The following is a 21,301-nucleotide window of genomic DNA, read 5'->3' as shown; positions in this document are numbered from 1 at the left end:
TAGTTAGCCCTTTTAAAAACAGCATCGGTCCCCTTGATAGGCAAGAAATATTTCTGACTTGAAATAAATATCTTATTTTGAACTGTTACATGAATCAGTAAAGCAGTGAGGAGTTTCTTTTGTGCCTTGCAACTTTGTAAACATCTAAAACTGTTTTAATATTTAGCTTAGATCTTCCCTTCTAATTATCTTTCTTTCTTTCTTTTTTTTAAATACACTGTCGTTTTTAAAAGCCAATGATTTCAATGCGAGTTCTTTGTGTCTCTGAAGCACTTTTTGAAGGTTTATTTGCTCTTGTATTTTCTCTCTGCTCCATCTTTTCCATTCTTGATCCTAGGTCCTCTTTCAAAGAAACAGAATGATGATTTAGCTGATAATGACGGTGCTGAGGATGAAGGTATTTTTACTTTTTTTTGATGCCAAACTGATGCATGACAAGGAAGCCTCCAGTTTTTTCCTTCTTTGTTTTTCTTAAATTTCTTGTCCTTTTTTGAGAGTGGAGTTTTTTTTTTCTCTTGCTCGTTTTTTGCTGGATGTGTTTTGTCGTTTTTGCTTGATGTGACCTGTCTCCCGTCATTCCAGATACACATAACTGTAAAAAAATTTAAATAACCCTTCATAGGTTTTTGCTTGAGTATTTTTTATTATCATTTCCTTTTAATTTTATATGTTGCATCTCACCTAAACAAACCAAAAACATGCGAACAAACTAATAATCCTAATATTAATTCTTAACACCCTTTTCATGATTTTTCAACCCTTATATAGTTGAAAAAGAATAATTCTAAGGTAACCCCTTTTAAAAAATAATCTCTTCAATTCAATTGAAAGCCTTCTACAAAAATTTCCTATGCAACATTATATGTTCCTGGAATCCAAAATGCCACGTCTGCATATCCATCAGACTGTGCATCAATAGTCATTACTGTCCAACCGTTGAGATGACTTTTAATTGCCTGATGTTTAGTGGTTGTGCAAAAATCTATGGAGATGCACAACAAATTAACACATCGATTAAATGCCTGAGCTGTACACCGTAAAAGGGGTACAAAAATCTAATGATAATAATCCCTTAGTGACTGTATGTGATAAAAGCATTTCATTTCGTGCTCATGACAGAACAGAAGCCCAGTGAAGACTGCCTCCTGTATAATCAAATGAAATAAGAACCAATTAGAATAGGCTAAAACCAGGAAAGAGCCTGCTCGCTTTGATCTGCACATCAAAAGATTACAGCAACACAAATATACAGTGTGAATCCCGCAGAGTCTCTTGCATGAACTCTCTTGAAAACCGACGGAGTAATCCTCTTAAGCAGGCCTGAGGATATACATTACTGGGAAGACACTCATCGCCAGCATCGGCCACAAACTTCAGCATCTTCAGAGGCCTTCAGGACACTCACAGCTGACCATCAAGTGTATGTCAAAGCTTCAATGGCAAAGTCTCGCCAAAACCAGGATCTTCCTAATGACTGTTTACATGGATTTTCAGATCTAGTAAGATGTCTCCAGTGATCAGCTGTTCCTTTGAATTGTAACAACGGTATGCTACAACTTTTTCTTTTCAGAGATCTGCCATAAATCCCAATGTGGCCCATTGTGTGAGCCTCAACCTTCCTTGGTGTATGTACATCAGAATTGGGAGGCTATTTCGAAACCATTACTCAATGGAGTTACATCATCATGGAAAGTAGCTAACTGCATTTAAGCTCCTTTTTTTAATGAATGAATGAATTAACATATAAAGTCACAACTTTGGACCTGAACAGATAATTGCACAGATTTACTTTAAATGAAATTAAACATGAACAACATTGTTTTGCTATTAATGATCTAAACAAGGAAATTGTTTGTGAATGCTACGATATAAAAGAAGAGCCTAAAAGAATGTGTTTTGTTACACCAGTTTGCTCTGCTATGAAGCTTCACGTGCAACACAGCGTAATTAAAAGTAGGGTAGCACTTTATTTTACAGTCCTGTTCCTCATGTACATACTATGTACTTATTATAGTAATTACAATTACTATGTAATAACTAGGTACTAAACCTGAACCTACCCCTAAACCTAACCCTACCCCATTGTAGTTACCTTGTATTACCAGAACTTTCTTAAATAAATACACTGTAAGTACACTATAAGTACATATTAGTACACGTACTGTAAAATAAAGTGCAACCAAAAGTAGTGCTAGCTTGTTTACTACAATACTTGTCGTTATCATGCTAGCTTGTTTCCAGAAACCTACTGTACACTGTTTTGACTTCTAGTGTTAACACGAAACGTAGCCGTGGCTTTGCTAGTTAGTAAAATGTTTGTGGCATCACTAGTTTCATTAATTTACTCCCAAAGTACATTCCTGACGTCTACTTAAATAATTCAAACATATACTGAAAGAAATGTAAATGCAGAGTGTCAAAATACTCCAAGCTCAATGTAAACTGACAAAGTGTGCTTGACATCAGCTCTTAGGTTTTTGAAAACCTGAATCAGACGGTAGTTAAAACAGGACATACCTAGAAACCGCTTGACCTAAATTATCAGTTTTCATCAAGTTTTGCTTGAAAGTGCCTCAGTAACACTTTTTTATTCCAATGCATGAGTGCAGTAGTGTAGCCAAACGAGCTAAACATTTAAGTAAACACGTTTATTCAAATTCCTGAGGCCTATCTACGCATGCTTTTTTTTGCTTAGTGGAAAAGGGCCGCCGTTTGGCTCTTAGACAGCTGCAGCTGATAGGGCTGAGAGGAGACACAGAGCGCACATTAATTATGTAGACATAATGCTACCTTATTACTGCACACTGCTTATACCAGCTGCCGTGGCATCGCGACAGTTCTCGCCAACCAGCTCCTCTGATTTTATTTCATAGATCCAGTAATTGGCTTGATCACATCAGTGGCCCACTCACAGATATTAATATCTATTCTAATTAGTTTAAATTTTTGTTTTTGATATAAAAGCTGCATACGGGCCATACACCGAGATCATCAATCATACAGAACACCAAATGGCAAGGGATTCTCCAGATATGACTATTTGCTGGAGATTTACTAAAGCAAACTATCACCAAAATCAATAGCCACTTTTGACACGTTCATTAATCTGGCACTTTAGTATGAAGGGTACAACGTTTATTGACTTGTTCATGTAATCTGTGGCAAAAGGCCCAAGAGACAATATAAGTATGTGGTCAAAAATCTGAAGAATTGAGTTCAAAAGAATCTCCAAAGCCGTGTGTCAGTCAGTTGGGTCCAAAGTAACACAATGTATGGACATAAAAATATGTTTTCAAAATATCTTACTTAAACCCTTGAAAGAGCATGGTGCATGCATAGGTCTCTGCCAAACACAGCTAAGCATTTTTAAGTCAACATAGTCAAGAAAATCTCCAGTCATGTCTTCATTCAGGAGTAACGTTTTGGAAAAAGGCCACAGTACACTGGATATCTCATTGCCATTTGACATGACATTTATAAAAATAAAAAAATAAAAAACTTAGAAGACTACAAACAGATGGGTTTGTGCATGCACACATGAACTCTGGCCTGCTGATGAAAAGTATTTCTGTCAGTCTGAATGAAAATGACAGGGATCAGTGGAGTATTCATGTCTCTGAGGAATCACTTCCTGTCATTTCCTCCTTCTGGACACTGATAAACTGGGCTAGTTTACATTCTTCTGGGGCTCATGGGTCATTCAGGTCATTCATCAAAATGACTGTAAGATATTAAAATCGAATTAATGCTTAATTTAAAAAAAGCCACTGGATTTTATATGAATCTTAAGATCTTTTTTAAATGATTAAAGCTTAATGAAGCACTTTTTCATACACAAAGCCACAACACTGCCGGGAAAAGAAACGATGGGAAAGGAAGTGGTGAGACATGAAAAGGGAGGAGATGAAGAAAATATGGTCTGATAAAGAAGAATCTATTGAGTCTTGTATTTTGCGAGAGGAAGACCAAAGGGATGGAAAATTCCAGGAAATCTCACACTTAGTATATTGCAAAAGAAGAAAATAAAATACAGAAAGAAATTGAATTGAGACCAAAAGAGAGAAGATCAGACATTACATGTCTGACAAAGAGGAGAAGAGATGGGATAAGAGGTGAGACGAGAAAAGAGGAGATTGAATGAGAAAATAAAAGAGATGAGAGAAACATTTGGACACCTGAATCAGAAGAACACTGCAAATCTCACTTTGAGCATTTGGGAAGAAGAGATTAGACAGGGCAGAAAGGGACGACACAAGATGAGACAACATGAAGCATTACGTTACCTTGAGAGGACAAAAAAGGGACAAAGCAAAATTTAACACTGATGAAGAAGAACTACTGTATTGTGTGCAAATCTCACTTTAAGCATTCTGGAAGAGAGGAACAGAAGCGATAGGACAGGACGGGCCAGGTGAGACAACATGAGACTAGAAGAGACGAGACAAGACGAGGAGACATTACGTTGCCTGACAGAAATAAACTGATTGTGTGTTTTGCATTGAGCAATTTGAAAGAGGAAATGAAACCGAACGGGAAGGAACCTCAAAAAGGAGTTAACTGAGATGAGAAGAGAAACAAATGAAAATGATGTCAACTGAATAAAAAAAATAACTATTATGTGCACATTTGGCAAGAGGAGGTCTGGTTTAGGGGCCTTAGGAAAATTGTTTTAGAGGATGATTGGTTTTTTCATTAGTTTTTTATTTATTTATTTATAGCTTGTTACAAGACATCCCTGAAGCATGTCCATGCATACCCAATAAAATAACCAGGATTTATGTGAAGGCTTTGCAACCATGATGAAATGGCACTCTCCCTCAACCAAGACGAAAGTTATCATCTGCATCACATTTGTATTTTGAAAATACCACCCTCTCGGACAGAGACCATTTTCCTAAAGTGGATAACTTTGCTAAAGCAATGTATGGAAATGTAAAAAGGTGTGCCATTTTCATTGCTAAAAGAAAAATGGGATCTGAGAAGATGAGGTGAAGACTTGAGATCCCCTTACTTTAAGTTTGCCCAACTTGTTTCTAAGTCATGTTTCAAAACCTTAGTTAATTCGAAATATTACTTCAGAAATAGAATGCCCATTTTAATTCTACTTTTTATTACTGAAAGGCCCATTAAAAAAAAAAAAAAAAAGATATAATCATTAAAAGTAAAAAAAAAAAAAAAAAAAAGTAGCCGGAATTTTTCCGATCACCAGGAACATGACATTCATATTGCATAGGAAATTAATGAGCTCATTTCCAAAACTTGATCTTGTCTCAGAAATAAAGCCAATGTGGCCAATTTGAGCAAAGTGGGAGCCCTCGGCTCTGAATTCATTTCCAGCTGTCTACAGTGATTTGTCATTTAATAATTTCTATCCTCCTTTTTCCAGACATTCGTGAAAGTGGGAGCCCCAAACCGGTGATGGTTTTCATTCATGGAGGATCATATATGGAAGGAACAGCAAATATGTTCGATGGAAGCATCTTGGCCAGTTACGGCAACGTCATCGTCATAACCGTAAACTATCGGCTTGGTGTGCTCGGTAAGCAATTGGATTTTTGCTAAACATTACCCAACATGCATCAGGGTTCCCGGTCAGTGTCCTATGCGATAAATTCTGAATGGCTTGTTTTACCTTTGTTTCTCTCCACTGAGGTACAGTTTTCCTCCAGTGAAAGATGATTTAGTTGCCTGTGAATAGCCTCAAGTTCATAAGCATAAAGCAGGTGGAGTGGCAATGTTTTCCACAGTGGTGCGCAAGGATGAAAATGTATTATAGAAAAGTTTGCTGTAGTTGTACATGATTTAAGGCGATAGTAAATACCAGAACTATCAAGGCTTTATGGCCTTCCAGTTTCAATCACAAAACAACAACCTCTAGACTATTTCCTCATCGCTATTCCTCTACCTCTGGCAGTTATCATTTTTCAGTGCAACGTATGCATGGAAATAGCCTAAACTGGGTATTTTTACTTAATGGAGATTGCCTCAAGCAAATGGCATTGGATTTATAAGATTTGTTTATTTTCTCTAAGATAAGATGTTTACCAGACTCCAGTTGTCTAGATATGAAGCATCTGTCAACAGAGGAAAGTTAAGTGTTATTTTGATGAAGTATCTATTATAACAGCTGCTTTTCTCAGATTGTGTCATCGTTATTTGAATGTGATGTTCTTATGCATATGTATCATGTTCATGATAAATCAGTCAGTGTTTTCTCCAACTTCAGTGACAGATATTATTTCTGATTAAATTGATGGAAACTTTTATTTCTCTAACAGCTTATGGAGAAATTAACCCTTAACTTAACCCATCTGTGCTGTCAACCGTCATTTTCAATTTTCAGTCTGATCAATTTCATAGTATCTTAAATACCAGCTTAGTGTTTGAGTTGGTTATTGGCTGATTATTGGGGAAATTGTCACTGTGATTTGTCTTGCAGGTTCAATTTGATCTTCAGTAGTAATAGCATGAAAGAGTTACGCAATGAATGTCTGCCATAGAGATCACTTGTCAATTAAATAAGAGTTATAGCTCACTATAACTCATGTCCTGTCCAGTTTGTGGGATGTTTGTTCAAATAGGCTTGTTAAAGAAACATTAGCAGGTGCTTCTAGTCTTACAAAGGGTTCTTATTGTCAGTTTAATGTTGGTGTTCAAATCTGTACAGTAAAAGTCACCATTTTGATCAGTAATGGGATGCTGGAAGATGCTAATATACTGGTTGCATGAGGCACCTGTTAGTGTGTGTCGTTAGCTTGAGCTTCATGAAAATTCAAGAATGAATGCCTGAATTCTGAAATTAGCCTCAGTTATTTGCACCAGAATCATCACAGTATACGTCTCCGTTGGTAAATGAGGCGCAATGTGATCTTTCTTCACTAATGATTCAGCTTCCAGCCATCTTCCCTTAGTTGCCCTTAGCTTTTTATAACAAATCCACTGCTAATGATTAGCTTTTTTTTTTTCTAGCTAAGGCACACAGATCCATTAGGGGGTTTAAGCATGTGCCCACATGCCTCAACCCTTAATTTATTGTTGCAATGTTTTTCTCAGGCTTGTGTGGGGTTCGCCTAAGCTCCGGAGCAGCCTCTGGGAAAGGTGCTGTAATGGTGAGAGGGCCTAATGGATTATAGCACTGCACACAGTCTGAGTGTCATTATCAGAACTGTTGTAGATTTATGGAGCGAGTCGCTCTCGTCATGCTCCCCTGAATAAAACTGCTCTCCGACAGCTAATCAGCTGGCATAAGGGCCTGTTTTACCGAGTGCCACCATCATATCCCAATTCTCTTTACCAAAAATATCCTTTAAATCTAGCCAGTAGCACAAAGTGTTAAACCTAAAATAGCACCACACCAATACGGAATAGATAACTAGAGTTAAGGTGTGGTTACGTTAGCAATGTTTTGACGAGAAACAATTGGTCCATTGTCCATTTATCAGTTGTTTGGAAATATATGCTCACAGCTCACAAACTTTGGGTGACTTTATGTCCCAAATGTCAGAGTTTTGGTTTTGTTTGTGTTGCTTCGTGGCATGTGAGAAGGTTGGATCTACAGAGAACGGTCAAAGCAATGCAAATGCACATACTGTACTGTAGCCATAATGTAGGAGGACTGTAGAGAGCATGTCAATAGGAAAACCAAGCCAAAACCCAGACATTTTAGGCAATTTAGAAGTCCTGGCCACGTCTGGGAAAATGAGGATGTATGGTATGGTTACCCTAAGTTACTTCCACACCAAACACCATATGTTGGCGAACGCAGTTCATTTACATGACCAACTTGCCTGTTTAGCTTTTTACCAAACTGAATTCTTATTGAAATGACTTGATTTCACCAGTGCAATTTCACAGAGCAAAGGTAAAATGTGACTTTTGATAAATTTAACTAGCAAAAAAAAACAAAAAAAAAACACTGCCAAATTAAATCCACAACCCTGCTAAAACCCTAAGCAGGTTTAATATGGTTTTGGTTCATTTAAAATAGTCCTGTCCTTGCCAGGCTGGTGTTTAGCTGGTTTCCCAGTGCCCAAAACACCTATGTAACTTGCTAAGGCCTGACGATACAAGAACACTAGCTTAGGCAAAATACCCTGAACATTTTTATTAGAAAAAAAAAAAAAAACATGAAGTCAAAGCAAATTAATGTCACATTGTGTCTACTGCTTTTTAAAACCCATTCTGTTTCTTCTTCTTTTCTTTTTTTTTTTCCACGCACTGAGATACAGTAGAACTGTTAACTAGATCTAAATGGCTTGTGATTTGAGTCACCAGCACTTGTTAGTCAGTGTGAGTGGTTGGCTAGATGCTGCACTGGTGTAAAACAGATGTAGTCAACAGCAGAAATGTGTGTGTTCGCATGCCAGTTAGTTCGATTGTTTACTTCTTGTCAAGACTTCACTACATTGCTCACCTTGCAATAATTGGTTTGCTGTTTTGCTTTAATCATTCCAAGTGGCCCAGTGTTGAGGATTATTATTTTTCATGCTTATTAATTTTCTTCTCCCTTGAAACAAATACCCCTGATGTTTCAGTTTCATTAGTCTTTCGCTTTCTCCAACCTCGACCTCGCTCTCGCTTTCTCTCCACGTTTTTGACTTCAGTGCTGCATCCTTTATCACCTTATCTCTCTCTTTCTTGTTCCCCTCAGTCATATGCTTGCTTAAGTGTAAGCGCGCCATAGGGTCTTTAAAGAAGCATGTATAATGTCTGACCCTATTCAGGAAGCAGTGTGTCTATGGAGATGCTTTATCGGAGGGTGTTTACTAATCTTAACAAGCATTAACAGCTGTGCCTGATCTCAGCTGTCTTGTGTTGAGTTGGCTGTTCAGTTGACTCATACTTTTGATCTAGGAAACTACAGCCACCTGGAATCCCTTGAAAGGCATAACAAATTATGTGTGTATCTATTAATGATTGCGGACATCTTTTCATAATATTAATAATACAAAATAAATAAACCAAAAATAAATGAATTTAATTAAAATAACATTAAACATATTTAAAATTCAATATTAAGTAACATGGAATGTGAAATGTTTAACATGCAAAATGCTATCCTGTCATCTGTTTATTTTAATATTTAAAGTTTTGGCATTTCAAGTATTATTATATCCACACACACACACACACACACACACACACACATATTTAATAATTTAGCAGACGCTTTATCCAAAGTGACTTACAAATGAAGACAATAGAAGCATTAAAATATAAAATATTACACAAAAAAATTATCTTGAGCACCAAATCAGCATACGAATGTGACACTGAAGATAATGGAGTAATGTCTGCTAAAAATACAACTTTTCTGCCTTTTTGTAAAGTTTAGACTTAAACAGTAGGCAACATGATGTGTGTTTTCCATAACATGCTACTGCAACCTATGGTCTTGACCTAGCTTTTGTGCTACCCTACAGATTTACGGGTACTACCCAGTGGATTTAGAAGTGTACATATGTGCATGTGCCATAGTCTAAGTCCCCCTTCCTCAAATCTTGCCCTGGAGGTCCAATGTACTGCAGAGTTTAGCTCCAACCCTTATCAAAGTCACCTGCCTGTGATTTTCTAATGATCCCAAAGACATTGATTGGCATTGATTACCATGCTCAGGTGTGTTTGATTAGGGTTAGATCTAAACTCTGCTGGAAAGTGGATCTCGAGGTCCAGATTTGAGGATCCCTGGTCTAAGTAATGGGTCTCATTTGTGTAGACTGGTGGATGCATTGGTAGATGGCAAAAAGTCAAGCGACAGAGGACATCTGCCGTCAGAGAGGCTTTACCCTGTGAATACTGCTAACTGAAGGGATTAGTTCAGCCTGCAAGAGTGCAGCAGATGTCCATCTGTGCCCACTCACTCATGGCTCCTCCTCTTCTCCAAAGTCTCTCTCACTTCCTTTCGCTTTCTCATTCCTGGATTTGGCCTGGTTCCACTGACATGTGGATTGCCCCAGGCTAGACTCAATGTAGATATTAATAAGTAGTCAAATCTGGTGTGCTGTTAAATCCACAGTGGAAGTTTGACATCATGATTTCATGCATTCTTGGACTTAAAGCATGAGTTAATGAGATCGCGATGACACTTTTCTCTCTGTGGAGTATCATAATCCTTAGGGATCTTGAGAAGGGAAAGGGCTGTATTCACACTAGAAGTTTTTGTGCTGATGAGAGTCTTTTAGACGGCAGATTTCTGTTTGTTTTTGAACTTAGATGAGCACCAGAAAATCACACGTTTTACTAGGGATATCGAAATCGTAGATTCTTTCGATGGGTGTGTGCCATTCAGAATTAAATTTAAATTCCAAATGGAATAATTTTAATTATTCCAATTCCTGAATTAAAGTTTGAGGTAGCAAACGTCATGAAAAATTGTAAGTTGTATTTAAATACAAGGAATTTGAATTAAGCTAAAATAAAACTCATAATTGCTGATTTTAACTTGAATAGCAAGACTAACTTTAAATGTTAACGTTATAAACCTATGTTTAAAAGTTTGGGAAATGATGTAAAAAGGTTCAAAATTAATAAAATAACTTTTTTTTTTTTTTTTTTTTTTTTTTTTACCAGAGTAAATTTAATTTACGACTTAACTTCCCAGAATGCATTGCTTGTGTTGAATTTCTCATCCTGTCATCTGAATTCAACTTTCTTTGGGATTAATAATAATAATAATAATAATAATAATAATGATGAAATAAAAAATGAAATAAACGACTAGCTGCTCTAAATTAATTTTTATATACTACTTTTCAGCTGCTATTTCTCCCTTCTTCAGTGTCACAAGATCCTTCAAAATTCATGCTAATGTTCTGATTTGATTCTTAAGAAACATTTCTTATTATCAATGTTGAAAACAGTTGTGCTGCCTAATATTTTTGGGATAATTATTTTCTTTTCTCAGAATTCTTTAATTCTGGGAAATTAAAGAAACAATGGAAAGTGACAGAAATCTTTTGTAAGATTGTACTAACCTTCACTGTCACTTAATCAATTTAATACATAATATTAATTTATTTGGGGGGGTCTCCCTTACCGCACATTTTTCAATGGTAGTGAATGGGATTTTAAGATGGAGCAGGCTAACCTTAGAGTAGTTTGGGGAAGAAAGTGATCTAATTTTTGAGGACGAAAGAACTGCCGGTACCTTCGAGGTTTTATTTACTGTATCAGGTAGAGAAATCAAACTCAAACACAGTTGCATTTCATGGCCCGGAGCGTGTAGGAGTTCTCTCTCATGTCTTGGACTCGTTGTCAGGATGACCACCCTCATTTCCAACCACACAGTTAAGCAAGAGGGTACCAGCAGATGGATGTGTCCTTGTGCCTCCATCCATCTCTTCCATGGAGCCAGAGATTAGCTGGGTCCGCTCCTGGGCTTTTCAGCTGGGACCAACTGCCACTGCGAATGATCAAGGTGCTCCCCGGGATTCACGCGGTGCTGTAGCTTCTTCCTGGGGAAAACAGATGGACATGTTTAACACCTAAGAAATGAACTACGCTGTAGGACCAAAGCCAGGGAACCCTCTGAGCCAGGATGGATTGCATGTAAACCATCTTTGGTTTGGTGCTTGGAGTTTTACCCCCCATGCATTACATTCCATTACAATTCCCATGAAGATTCCATAGAAATGCTTTCCCTTTCTACAATACTTGTAACTGTTTTGGCATATTTATGTTAAAATTATACTTCGACCAAATAAATAATTCACCTTCTTTCTTTCTTCTGCAGAACATAAAAGTAAATATTTTAAGAAATGCACAGTGGAAGTCAATAGGCACCAATGTCTAAATGTTTTGGACCCTATTGACTTTCATTGGACAAAAAAAAAAAAAAAACTGTTGAATAATTCTAAATATGTTCTTTTGGGTTTGGAATGACAGAAGAATGAGTAAATGATGGCTGAATGTTCACTTTTGGGTTAACTAACCCTCTACAGCAATGGTATACTTTTGGGTGTTGCCGTAAGTCCTGCTGTCTTGCAGACGATATTTCTCAGAGATGTGGCCATGCATATTGATTTAGCAGTCTTTAAATGCATCTTAGAGGTCAGAACCATTGAAAAATAGCTTTTTTTTCTTTTCCTGATTTTCTGTCAGCATCTTCAGACGCACTTTTATCAGTAAGGGCAAGACAGGACAAGGCACATTTGTGGGGAGCAGTCTGGGTTGTGGCTATCTTTGGGTTTTGATATTCTGTTTTCTATGTACCCTGGAAGTAAGAGATAAGTGAAATAAGCTTTTTATACTTACAAAAGTCTGTGTGTAGATCTAGGGCCAGAGTGTACGGCCGGTACGTCTCAAGTCGAGATTGTAAACGGGACTCTGAATGATCCCTCTGCAATTTTGAAATACATTGAGTTTTGATGGTCTTTCCATCTTGCCTGTTTATGGAGCTTGCGTGGACTGAAACATGGTTGATTATCAGGATTAAGATCACCACATACTACAGAACCTTGAAGTAATTCATCCTGGTCCTTGTAACTTGCCTCAATCCTTCACTGAGATTCATTTATGATTTTGTTGCTGAGGAGATCCACAGCTGTAAATTTCCCTCAAATGCAGTTAATCAGCAGTTAGCCTATAGCCCGAACAGATAAAGATTTATATCTCTAGTCACCAGCCCCAAGCTTCTTGGCTCTTGTAATTCCATTTATTCTGTTTGGCCTCAACAAAATCTTATTTACTCCCCTGGTTTCGGAGCTACCTGCTTTTTGTGTGTTCGAAGGCTCCAATTCTGAAGTCTTATGAAGTTGTATATTGTACCCGCTGGTGTTCAGAACACCCCCACCACCTCCATGGTGCTCTGGGCCCACTTACGATGTTGTGAGCCAATTATATTATGGTTAGTTTATCTAGAACACTTTTTTCCACATACTGTAGAAGCTGCATCAAAGCAAGGGAAAGTTATTACAACAGAGCTACATTCTGTATTTGCATCTGTCTGTCTGTCTGTTTGTCTGTCTGTCTTTATGTCTGTCTGTCTGTCATGAAAAATTTACAGGGATTTATTATTTTTATTAATATTTTTATGTATTTATTTTTATTAAATTACTTAACAGATAATATAATAAATAATATTTATTATTTACAATTCTAATTATTATTATTTATTTGTATTTGTTTATTAAATGGCTTAAAAAATATTTTGTGGGAAACGTTTGTCAAATATTAATAACCATTTTTTTTTTAAACCTAAATATATTATTTGTTCATAAATTTTATAAAACCAATATTTATTATTTACAACAACAACATTAACTTCACAAGGCTATTATTATTTTTATTTTATATTTTAAAAAAAGCATCGTGCCATGGACCTAAATAAAGATAAAAGTATTGAAGAGAGAGCTAAATTTCCCACAATATAATCATTGTCTGTTTGCGTCAACAGTACTATTTTGCCCCGATACAAACTCCAGTACTGTACATGATGTCATTGCTAATGGGTGGGCCTTGAGATCTGTGTTACACTGCTGGCTTAAAACATGCAGGGATGGTTCCCTACATCAGCTAAGCCTGTCATCAGTAAATCATGAAGCGTTCACCCTTCACCCGACATGCGGATAATGTCTGCAGTGTGCTGTGAATCCGATGACCCAGCGTTATTATTGCCCTTGAGTCCCTGTGCTCGCTTCACTCTCTATTACAAATATTTTGACTGCTGTCCTTGAGTAACGTGTTATTTTAGTAAAGGCATCTGGCATTGTCTATTACCTCAGAAAATCCAGAAATCCCTTTGAAGGTCAATCTCTTTTCCCCTTGCGGCACAGTGATTATTAGTCAGCCCTGCTAGGGAAAAAATGCACTATGGAGGATTATGACAGGAGAGCTGTGGGGTGGGAGTTAAGAATGAATAAATAAACACAGAAATGAGTTAAAAACTAAATGGTATGCTTAAAGTTCTATATACAAACGTCAAAACTGGTGACGCAGGTGTTTTTAGAAGCTACAGCTGTTTAACATTCTGCCCTGCTGGTTCTAATTACTAGAATCATCAAAGAAAGAAATGCAGGATCATTGATATTAATCTCTACGATTATTACTCATTCGCTTTCCTGTATCCACACAGGAACGCGTCGCTGTGGTGCAGGGACATCAACATCCATCTTCATTCTGCAGCCGTGCAAGTCTGTTGCACAGCGTGCAAAGCCATGCAACAGATTTTCAGGTTTCTACCAAGAAGGGGATTTACAGATACTGGCCTTGCAGGCCCATAAGTGCCCACGCTGGGTCAGGAGGAGAAGTGATGTGAAGTGTATTTTATAGCTCATTTGAGATTCATATTCTTGTTTATATAGTAACTGTCCCCTTTAAAGACTGCTGACATTGGATATGGCAGTTGCTACTTGCTGTTTAGAGCGTTCTACCAAAGAATTGAGCTGTATATGTGCATGTTTGCATTAGTTTATACCCTTCACAAACCCAACCCACTCTTAGTTTTTTTTCTATTAATCTTCAAGGAACACAGTTTTTTTTTTTTTTTTTTTTTAAGAAAGTGCTTAATGGAGGAAGGTTATCTAGTGATGCAGTTTGTTGCAATGCCTCTGGAAAATACATTTTGGCCACTGATAAACAATGCTGTCCACCTGTATGTCAGTAACTGCTAAAAATACAGTGCACACAGAAAACCGAGCGAGTACTGTATGGTGTTGTCTTTCGCGTCTTGTGCTTGAATGCTTTAAAATCGCTTGAATGTTTAAGTTGCCAAGGCTTAGAAACGTGCAACTGATAAACATTTGTTGACAGTTGCAAACCTTATGATCTTATAAATAGCAGTCAGAACAAAATCAACTCTAAAATCAAATCGAAAATGTACATTATTGCATATTTGAGTGTTTGTGTTTGAATGAATAGTGCCATTGATTCTGACTAACCATTGATGCTGTCTGAGTTGAAGATGGTAGAAAGCTAGCACTAACGATAGTTTTTTTTTTTTTTTTTTTTTTTTTCAATACAAAAAATAAATAAATATTAGAATACCAAATCATTTATAATTGCAATGATTTTCTTGGAGAAGTAGTGCGTTACCTTACAAAATGCAGGGGTGCCAATATTTTTGTCCATGACCTATTCTTTCCTTTTTTTTTTTTTTTTTTTAAACAACTGAATACTTTTATTTTTGTTAGAATACATTAAATTATCAAATGGCAGTAACAATATTTATAATGTTTAATAATTTATAGTTTATAATATAGCAAATCAGCATATTATCGTGTCTTCTGTAGGAACATTGAAGATTTAACTATTTTAATTATTATCAATACATAACAATGCATATTTATACGTCTAGTAGTGACTACTAAGTCTCCTCGGCATCGCTAACATTAAGAATGAACGGAGGATTTCTCAAGGACACTGGCGTCTGAGATCTTCGACTCTCCGGAGGCTCTCTCGACTCTCTCCTCGTGGGATTGTTTGTGGCAAACGTTTCTCGTGCAGAGGGTAAAGAAGCTGTTGGCTGGCAGGACATCAGCCCTGGCCAGTGGACAGATGTTAAAGTTCTCCACAGATTTCCAAGGATCCTTGTTTGCATTTCTTCAGCATATAGAGGGCAGAGAACTCAAGTTCTTTCCTGATACTGCTCGCTTCAGCAGCTTGCCTCTTTTTATCGCACGGCAGCATCTCTTTATTGTACATGCTTTGTTCTGGCAGTCTTTTCAGAAATTGGCAATCATCATTTCTCACAATTCAGATTGTTATTTTGTGCCAATGCAGGATCACAATGATTTTGACATCAGTATCCTGCTGTACTCCTGATCCAGCATTGCTTTATGTCAATCATTCTGTCAGTCATCCACCAATCTGCAATAAACATGAGTAAAATGCTGCTGTTAGGACATACTGTGTCTTTTTTGAGGTTAATACTTGACAAGACAGAACGGATATTTCTTCCTGTCCACAGCCAAGAGCCGGTTAGTTATCTGCCAGTCATAATTTTATTCGTCAGACATATTATTTTCTTGCCAATGCACAATGTTGATGTCTGAGATGGCATCAGTGATGTCTTTTGTGCGTGGAGACAATTTGCCGTGACAACCCTTAGGCTCACGCTGACATATCCTTGATTATTTTCATGTGCCAGTGCTTGAAACCGTCATGTTGCATTGTGTTTATGCAGTGCTACACATTTGAAAAGAACTTACTTTGTAATTTGTCACCCATCAGTGTTTTCCTGTTTGTGCATTCTGCTTTGACTGTTGACACATAAATAGCATTTTTCCGAGATGGAGCGTAAACTGAAATTCAGCCAATGGGAGCAAAACAGAACCTACACTTTTTGACAAACTCAGATTCATTCCCAGTGACTGGCAGCTGTCCTGACTTGAGGAGCCAATGTAGGGGTGGGACATTATCTATGTTTCATGCTTAACAAGCAACTCAAAGCACATTTTATTAATTTTTGGTAATCCACTTATGTGCATCTTTCCAGCATGCCTGTATTTAAACCTTGTGAAGCATACCCACTGCTGAAAATCTTCAAGGTAATCGATTTTTATACTTGAAAAGATGTTCACTTATTCATAGTTTACCAAAACGATTTATTATGTCTTTTTATTCCGTTAACATCACAGTGAAATTGTGCTTTTCGGGGTAAGATGTTTTGGGTAAGATATTATTGTGCATTTAATATAGATTGAAAAAAATGGACACTTAAAAATAATCTTACAGACATACACTGCCATTTTAAAGTTTTTCAGTACATCTTTTTAATAAATATACTTTTATTTTGCAAGAATGCATTAAATTATCAAAAGTGAAAGAACTTAAAAAAGCAAAAGAAAATAGAACTATAATATATGTATAATTTTTTTTTTTTTTTAGGGTTCTATTTTCTTTTGCTCTGCCCTATTCCGAATTGGATGCAAGTACTGATTTACAATTGTGTCTATCTCCGTGCCAAACTGGCTTCAAACATCAGCTCTGTGGTGAAAACATTGCATAGCCGAACACTGACTGATCGCATTTCAACATAGAAACATTATGAGGGTTTAAATCTAAACAGTTACCTGTGCATGAAGTTCCCAGGGATCTTTGTTATGTAAATGCAAGGCATTAAGATTGAATCATAAAGCCTTTGTTCCCTTATTAATGTATTTTTCAGCTAAATAGACTCCATTCAGTAGGCACAATCACATCACCAAATTATGTATTAATTATTTTTTGTGTATATCATCCCGAGATGTTTTTTTTTATGCAAGCTTGAGGGTCTTTTTCATTTTTTTATGCATATTACCTTCTAACAAATTTACTGAACTGAGGAGTATATCCAATGAAGCAAGAGTTGTTTTAGCATAGATATGCTTCCACAATTCATTGTCATTAACAGAATTCATCAGAGGGAAGGCAAGCAGAACAACTCTAGCTTTTTTTCCTAGAGCGAAGAAATCAAACTCTGTCTGATTCCGAGAAGCAATAACACTGGGAAATGGTGGGCAGCAATGCAGTGAACTTTGTGGAGCATTCTCCTTGCCTCTCCTCTATCTTGTGCATTTCATCAGTCAGGCCCTCTTGGTTTATGTGTTTTTTAATGTAATTTCTCCACACAAATTTAACTGTGAAAGATTGTTTTCATTAGCAGCTGACAATAACTGGGATATTTAAACAGATGACCGGGTTTCAATTTCATACCCTTGTCACTGAGACAGAATTGTACCACGGTGCCAAATCTACCGATTTAAAGTTTTTATTAGCTTTCTAGAACAGGTGATGAAGATCCCTATTCGGGAAGAGAGGGGCGATGTGTTTTTACATTAATAAGCCACATACCAAAAAGCAAATGTAAATTGGACATATGTTACAGACCACTTAAATATATGATTATGAAAATATCCATATCTGTGATAGATTTCACACTGTGGAATCCAATGAGGCAAACTGAAAAGCTTTACATCTTACATCATGGTAGCAAATAGAGGAATGGATGGACAATATTAGGAAAATAGAGTAATTTTTTATTGACTAACTTAATTATTTGTTTTCTTGTTATTAAGAGGATATATTTTTTGATAGAATATATTGGCCAGTATTAGAGTTTTTGTTTTTCCAGTTCCTGGAAATGTTATTCTATGACGTTAGAGTTTCTTTCCCCTCCATTTTTACATTTAGACTACCTTTGCCATAATTGAATGCTTATTTAGTAATTAACATCATTAATAGTCTTAAAATAGATTTTTCCACTTTTTGTATTGTGCATTAATGTTGAGTTCTCTAAACTCATTAATAGCATTTAAAACAACAGTTTTTTCCCCTTCTTTTTTGTATTTCATTTCTCATTTATTTAGACAAAATAGTACAACATTTAAATATTTTAAGTTTTAAAAATGTTGAATAATAGTTGAAATTGCAATTATAGGCCCATTCAGTAAAAAATATATTAATAGATGCATTAATTTATGCACACATTAAAATCTCCACATATATCCCCCCTTTTTTTAACCTACTTTTCCATTTCTACATTTGCGCTTGATGACAAATTAGGGGCAGGAAAGGTGTGACAAGTTTGCGATTCCTTTTCACGGGTTGGATTTTGAAGGCTGATGACTTTAAGTATGATGGATAGAGTTGTAATGAATGAAAGGTGAATTAGAGGCATGGGCTTCCCGTCATAACCCAGCGAGACTAATCAACGGCTCAGCGTCTCTTTTCCCAAGCCCTTCATTCCATCTCTAAGAATCTAATCCAAAGATAGATGTGCCTCAATTACATTGGAATAGATCAAATTTCACACCCATTCATTTGCTAGCAATACGGCGCATGATAAACATTGTATTGCTTCATTAATAACCAGACGTCACCCTCGTTAGGCCCCTTTTGAGCTTGACTAACAGGAGGAATCATTAGTCAAAACTAATATTAACAGGTACATCCGATTTTCATACCTCCTACCGTATTAACAGAGAGCCTACCCAAGTGGCCATTAATCACCCACTGCTGAATAAGTCATGCACGAATGCATGCGCGCACACACCTGCTGTCATGTTGTCTCTCAAATCAAACACAAGCAGCAGAGAACACAAATGCTAAAATTAACACACGTATATTTACACAGTGTGTCTTGCATTCTTATGGCCACAGATGAAGTCTTGATATTTGCTACCAAATACTCTCTAGTGTTTGCATGCCTCCAGACATAGGGAAGCTGGAAGAGCGAGGATCATCTCCCTCTCCTCTGTCAGGCCAGCGGGTCCAGTGCCCTTGCCAGCCAAAAAGAGCTTTACTGTGACCATTTGGGGCTGCAAATGGGCTGAAGCAGGTGCTGGGTGATTGACAGGTGGGCACTAGGGCTTTATTCCAAGGGAATGACTCCAAAGCTCGAGTAAACAGTCCGCTGTATTAGGGAGTCCAGTGGAGATGAGCCACCGAGGCGGTGCCGGCCGCCCCATAATCCCCTGCAAGTACAGCCAACATTGCTCTTTTAATTTACTTTACACCCAAGTGGGTATAGCTGCCTGCTGTGGGATGAGTGGATCATTATATTCAGACGGAGGGCCCTGTGGTGTCACTCCCAAGCGGTCTGGCTCACCAGAGCTCTCTTTAGCGTTAAGGGGTCACATAAATATGGATCTCTTTTACAGACTTTGTGTAAAAAATATCTCTTGTTTCATTTTTATGTGCTGCGCTCTTTAGGGAAACCTCCTCTCCGTTCTTCAGCATGATGTTGCCTCAGTTTCATCCTTGCTACTGTGAAACTTGCAATTTTCTAAGCCATGACTTTCGTTGTTGGGGCTGTTGTCATTTCACATTTCCTTTCGCCAATGCCTGCTCAAAAATCAATTAACACTTTGCTAAGCTAGCAGGTGTGTGTGTGTGTGTGTGTGTGTGTTTTAAGCTTTAGGTTCCCTTGCTTGTTTGTAGGGAATTAAATCACAGTCTAAGTCTATTGATAATCACACTAAGCAATATCATGATTTTGGTTTTATGTTGATTATTTGTGCAGCCATAGTTTTGTCATTTAAAAGACATAAGTTAAAAAAGATCACTAAAAACTCTGTCATTATTTACTTCTGTATAGCTTAATTTTGTACTATTTATAATAAATAAATTAATTAAAAATGTTTCACTGTATCCACACAGTGAGAGTCAAAGGGTTCCTGTGTTGTTCACTGTTGTTTTGAACCCCATTGACATTCATTGCATGTGCAAAGCCCTTCAGAATATCTTATTTTGTGTGTGTGTGTGTTTATATATATATATATATATATATATATATATATATATATATATATATATATATATATATATATATATATATATATATATATATATATATATATATATATATATATATAATACTTAAACTTCAGCTTAGACATTCTGATTATTGAAAAATACACTTTTCTGTCTCTGACACCATGATGTCGGCTTTCTAAGAGATCGTTTAGTGTGCATTTGTGTATGTCTGTCTGGTCATCCTCTCTTCATCATTACTGGTCTACCATTAGGCAGAGAACGCCAGTGAGCACATTAGAGTCTGTCTGACTCGGCCGCCCCTGTGGAGGACTGGAGGCGAGGGGAGGGACAGTACAAACTCTAGATTTGTGCTCTTGACTTGAAGAGATTGTTCTTGCAATTATCGGAGGACCTTTTCAGGTTGAATCAATACAAATGTAACAATCCCAGGTTTGCAGGGCAATGCTGTGATCCACTTGATGGATGATTCCACCCGTCTCATCCATAAGTGACTTCATTGGAGTGAGACAAAGAGTAGATCATCCTCTTCAGAAGACAACTTCAGTAAAATACCATTGTCAGCTTCATGAATGTTTATTTTCAATTACAGTACTTGCGCAATGGTTTGAGCGAACAGATGGCTGTCATAGCTGAACAAAAACTTTAAGCTTCACTTGCTCAGCATGATTTTTACATCTTAGATTTGTTTTATAGGCTTATTCCCAATGGTATTACTCAGCCTTTGTTTTACTGTCAAAACTTTGAAGAGCATTTCTTTTTTTCCTTTTTTTTTTTGGAATTTGAAGTAACAGTAGCGAAACTTAATAACTGTTGTTTATTGTCAATAGTTTAGCCACGTGTGAAGCACAGCTTACAGAGAAGTCACTTTGAAACCAAGCACGTTTCTTTGTTTTTTTATATTTATATATATTTTTTATTAGTTAGGCTGAAACCAATTTAAATTAAGACACTAGAAAGTTAGCAGGCATTAGCCTACTGTAAACGAGCAGTCACATTAGCAAACGTGTGATCATTTTGCAGGAAAAAGAGGTCTATTGTCAATAGTTTAGTGATGTGTGAAGCAACCAAACAGCTTTCTGAGCTTTTATTTATTTATTTATCTTTTGGA

At 36.9% G+C, this 21,301-nt stretch overlaps 1 protein-coding gene across 1 annotated transcript in view; it reads left to right on the top strand.

Moving 5' to 3' along the window:
• The first annotated feature begins 285 nt into the window (after positions 1–285).
• LOC128022445 (neuroligin-1-like) overlaps positions 286–21,301 on the top strand; it is a 124,230-nt gene continuing 103,214 nt past the window's right edge. The window contains exons 1-2 of the mRNA XM_052610037.1: positions 286–397; positions 5,387–5,539. Of these exons, the coding sequence (XP_052465997.1) occupies positions 5,419–5,539 (121 nt within the window). The 5' untranslated portion in view covers positions 286–397; positions 5,387–5,418. The remainder of the gene's footprint in view (positions 398–5,386; positions 5,540–21,301) is intronic.

This window comes from Carassius gibelio, chromosome A11 (genome assembly GCF_023724105.1).
Source record: "Carassius gibelio isolate Cgi1373 ecotype wild population from Czech Republic chromosome A11, carGib1.2-hapl.c, whole genome shotgun sequence".
Lineage (NCBI taxonomy): Eukaryota > Metazoa > Chordata > Actinopteri > Cypriniformes > Cyprinidae > Carassius > Carassius gibelio.
Note: the sequence above shows the minus strand (reverse complement) of the source record. Positions and strands in the feature narration are given on the sequence as shown.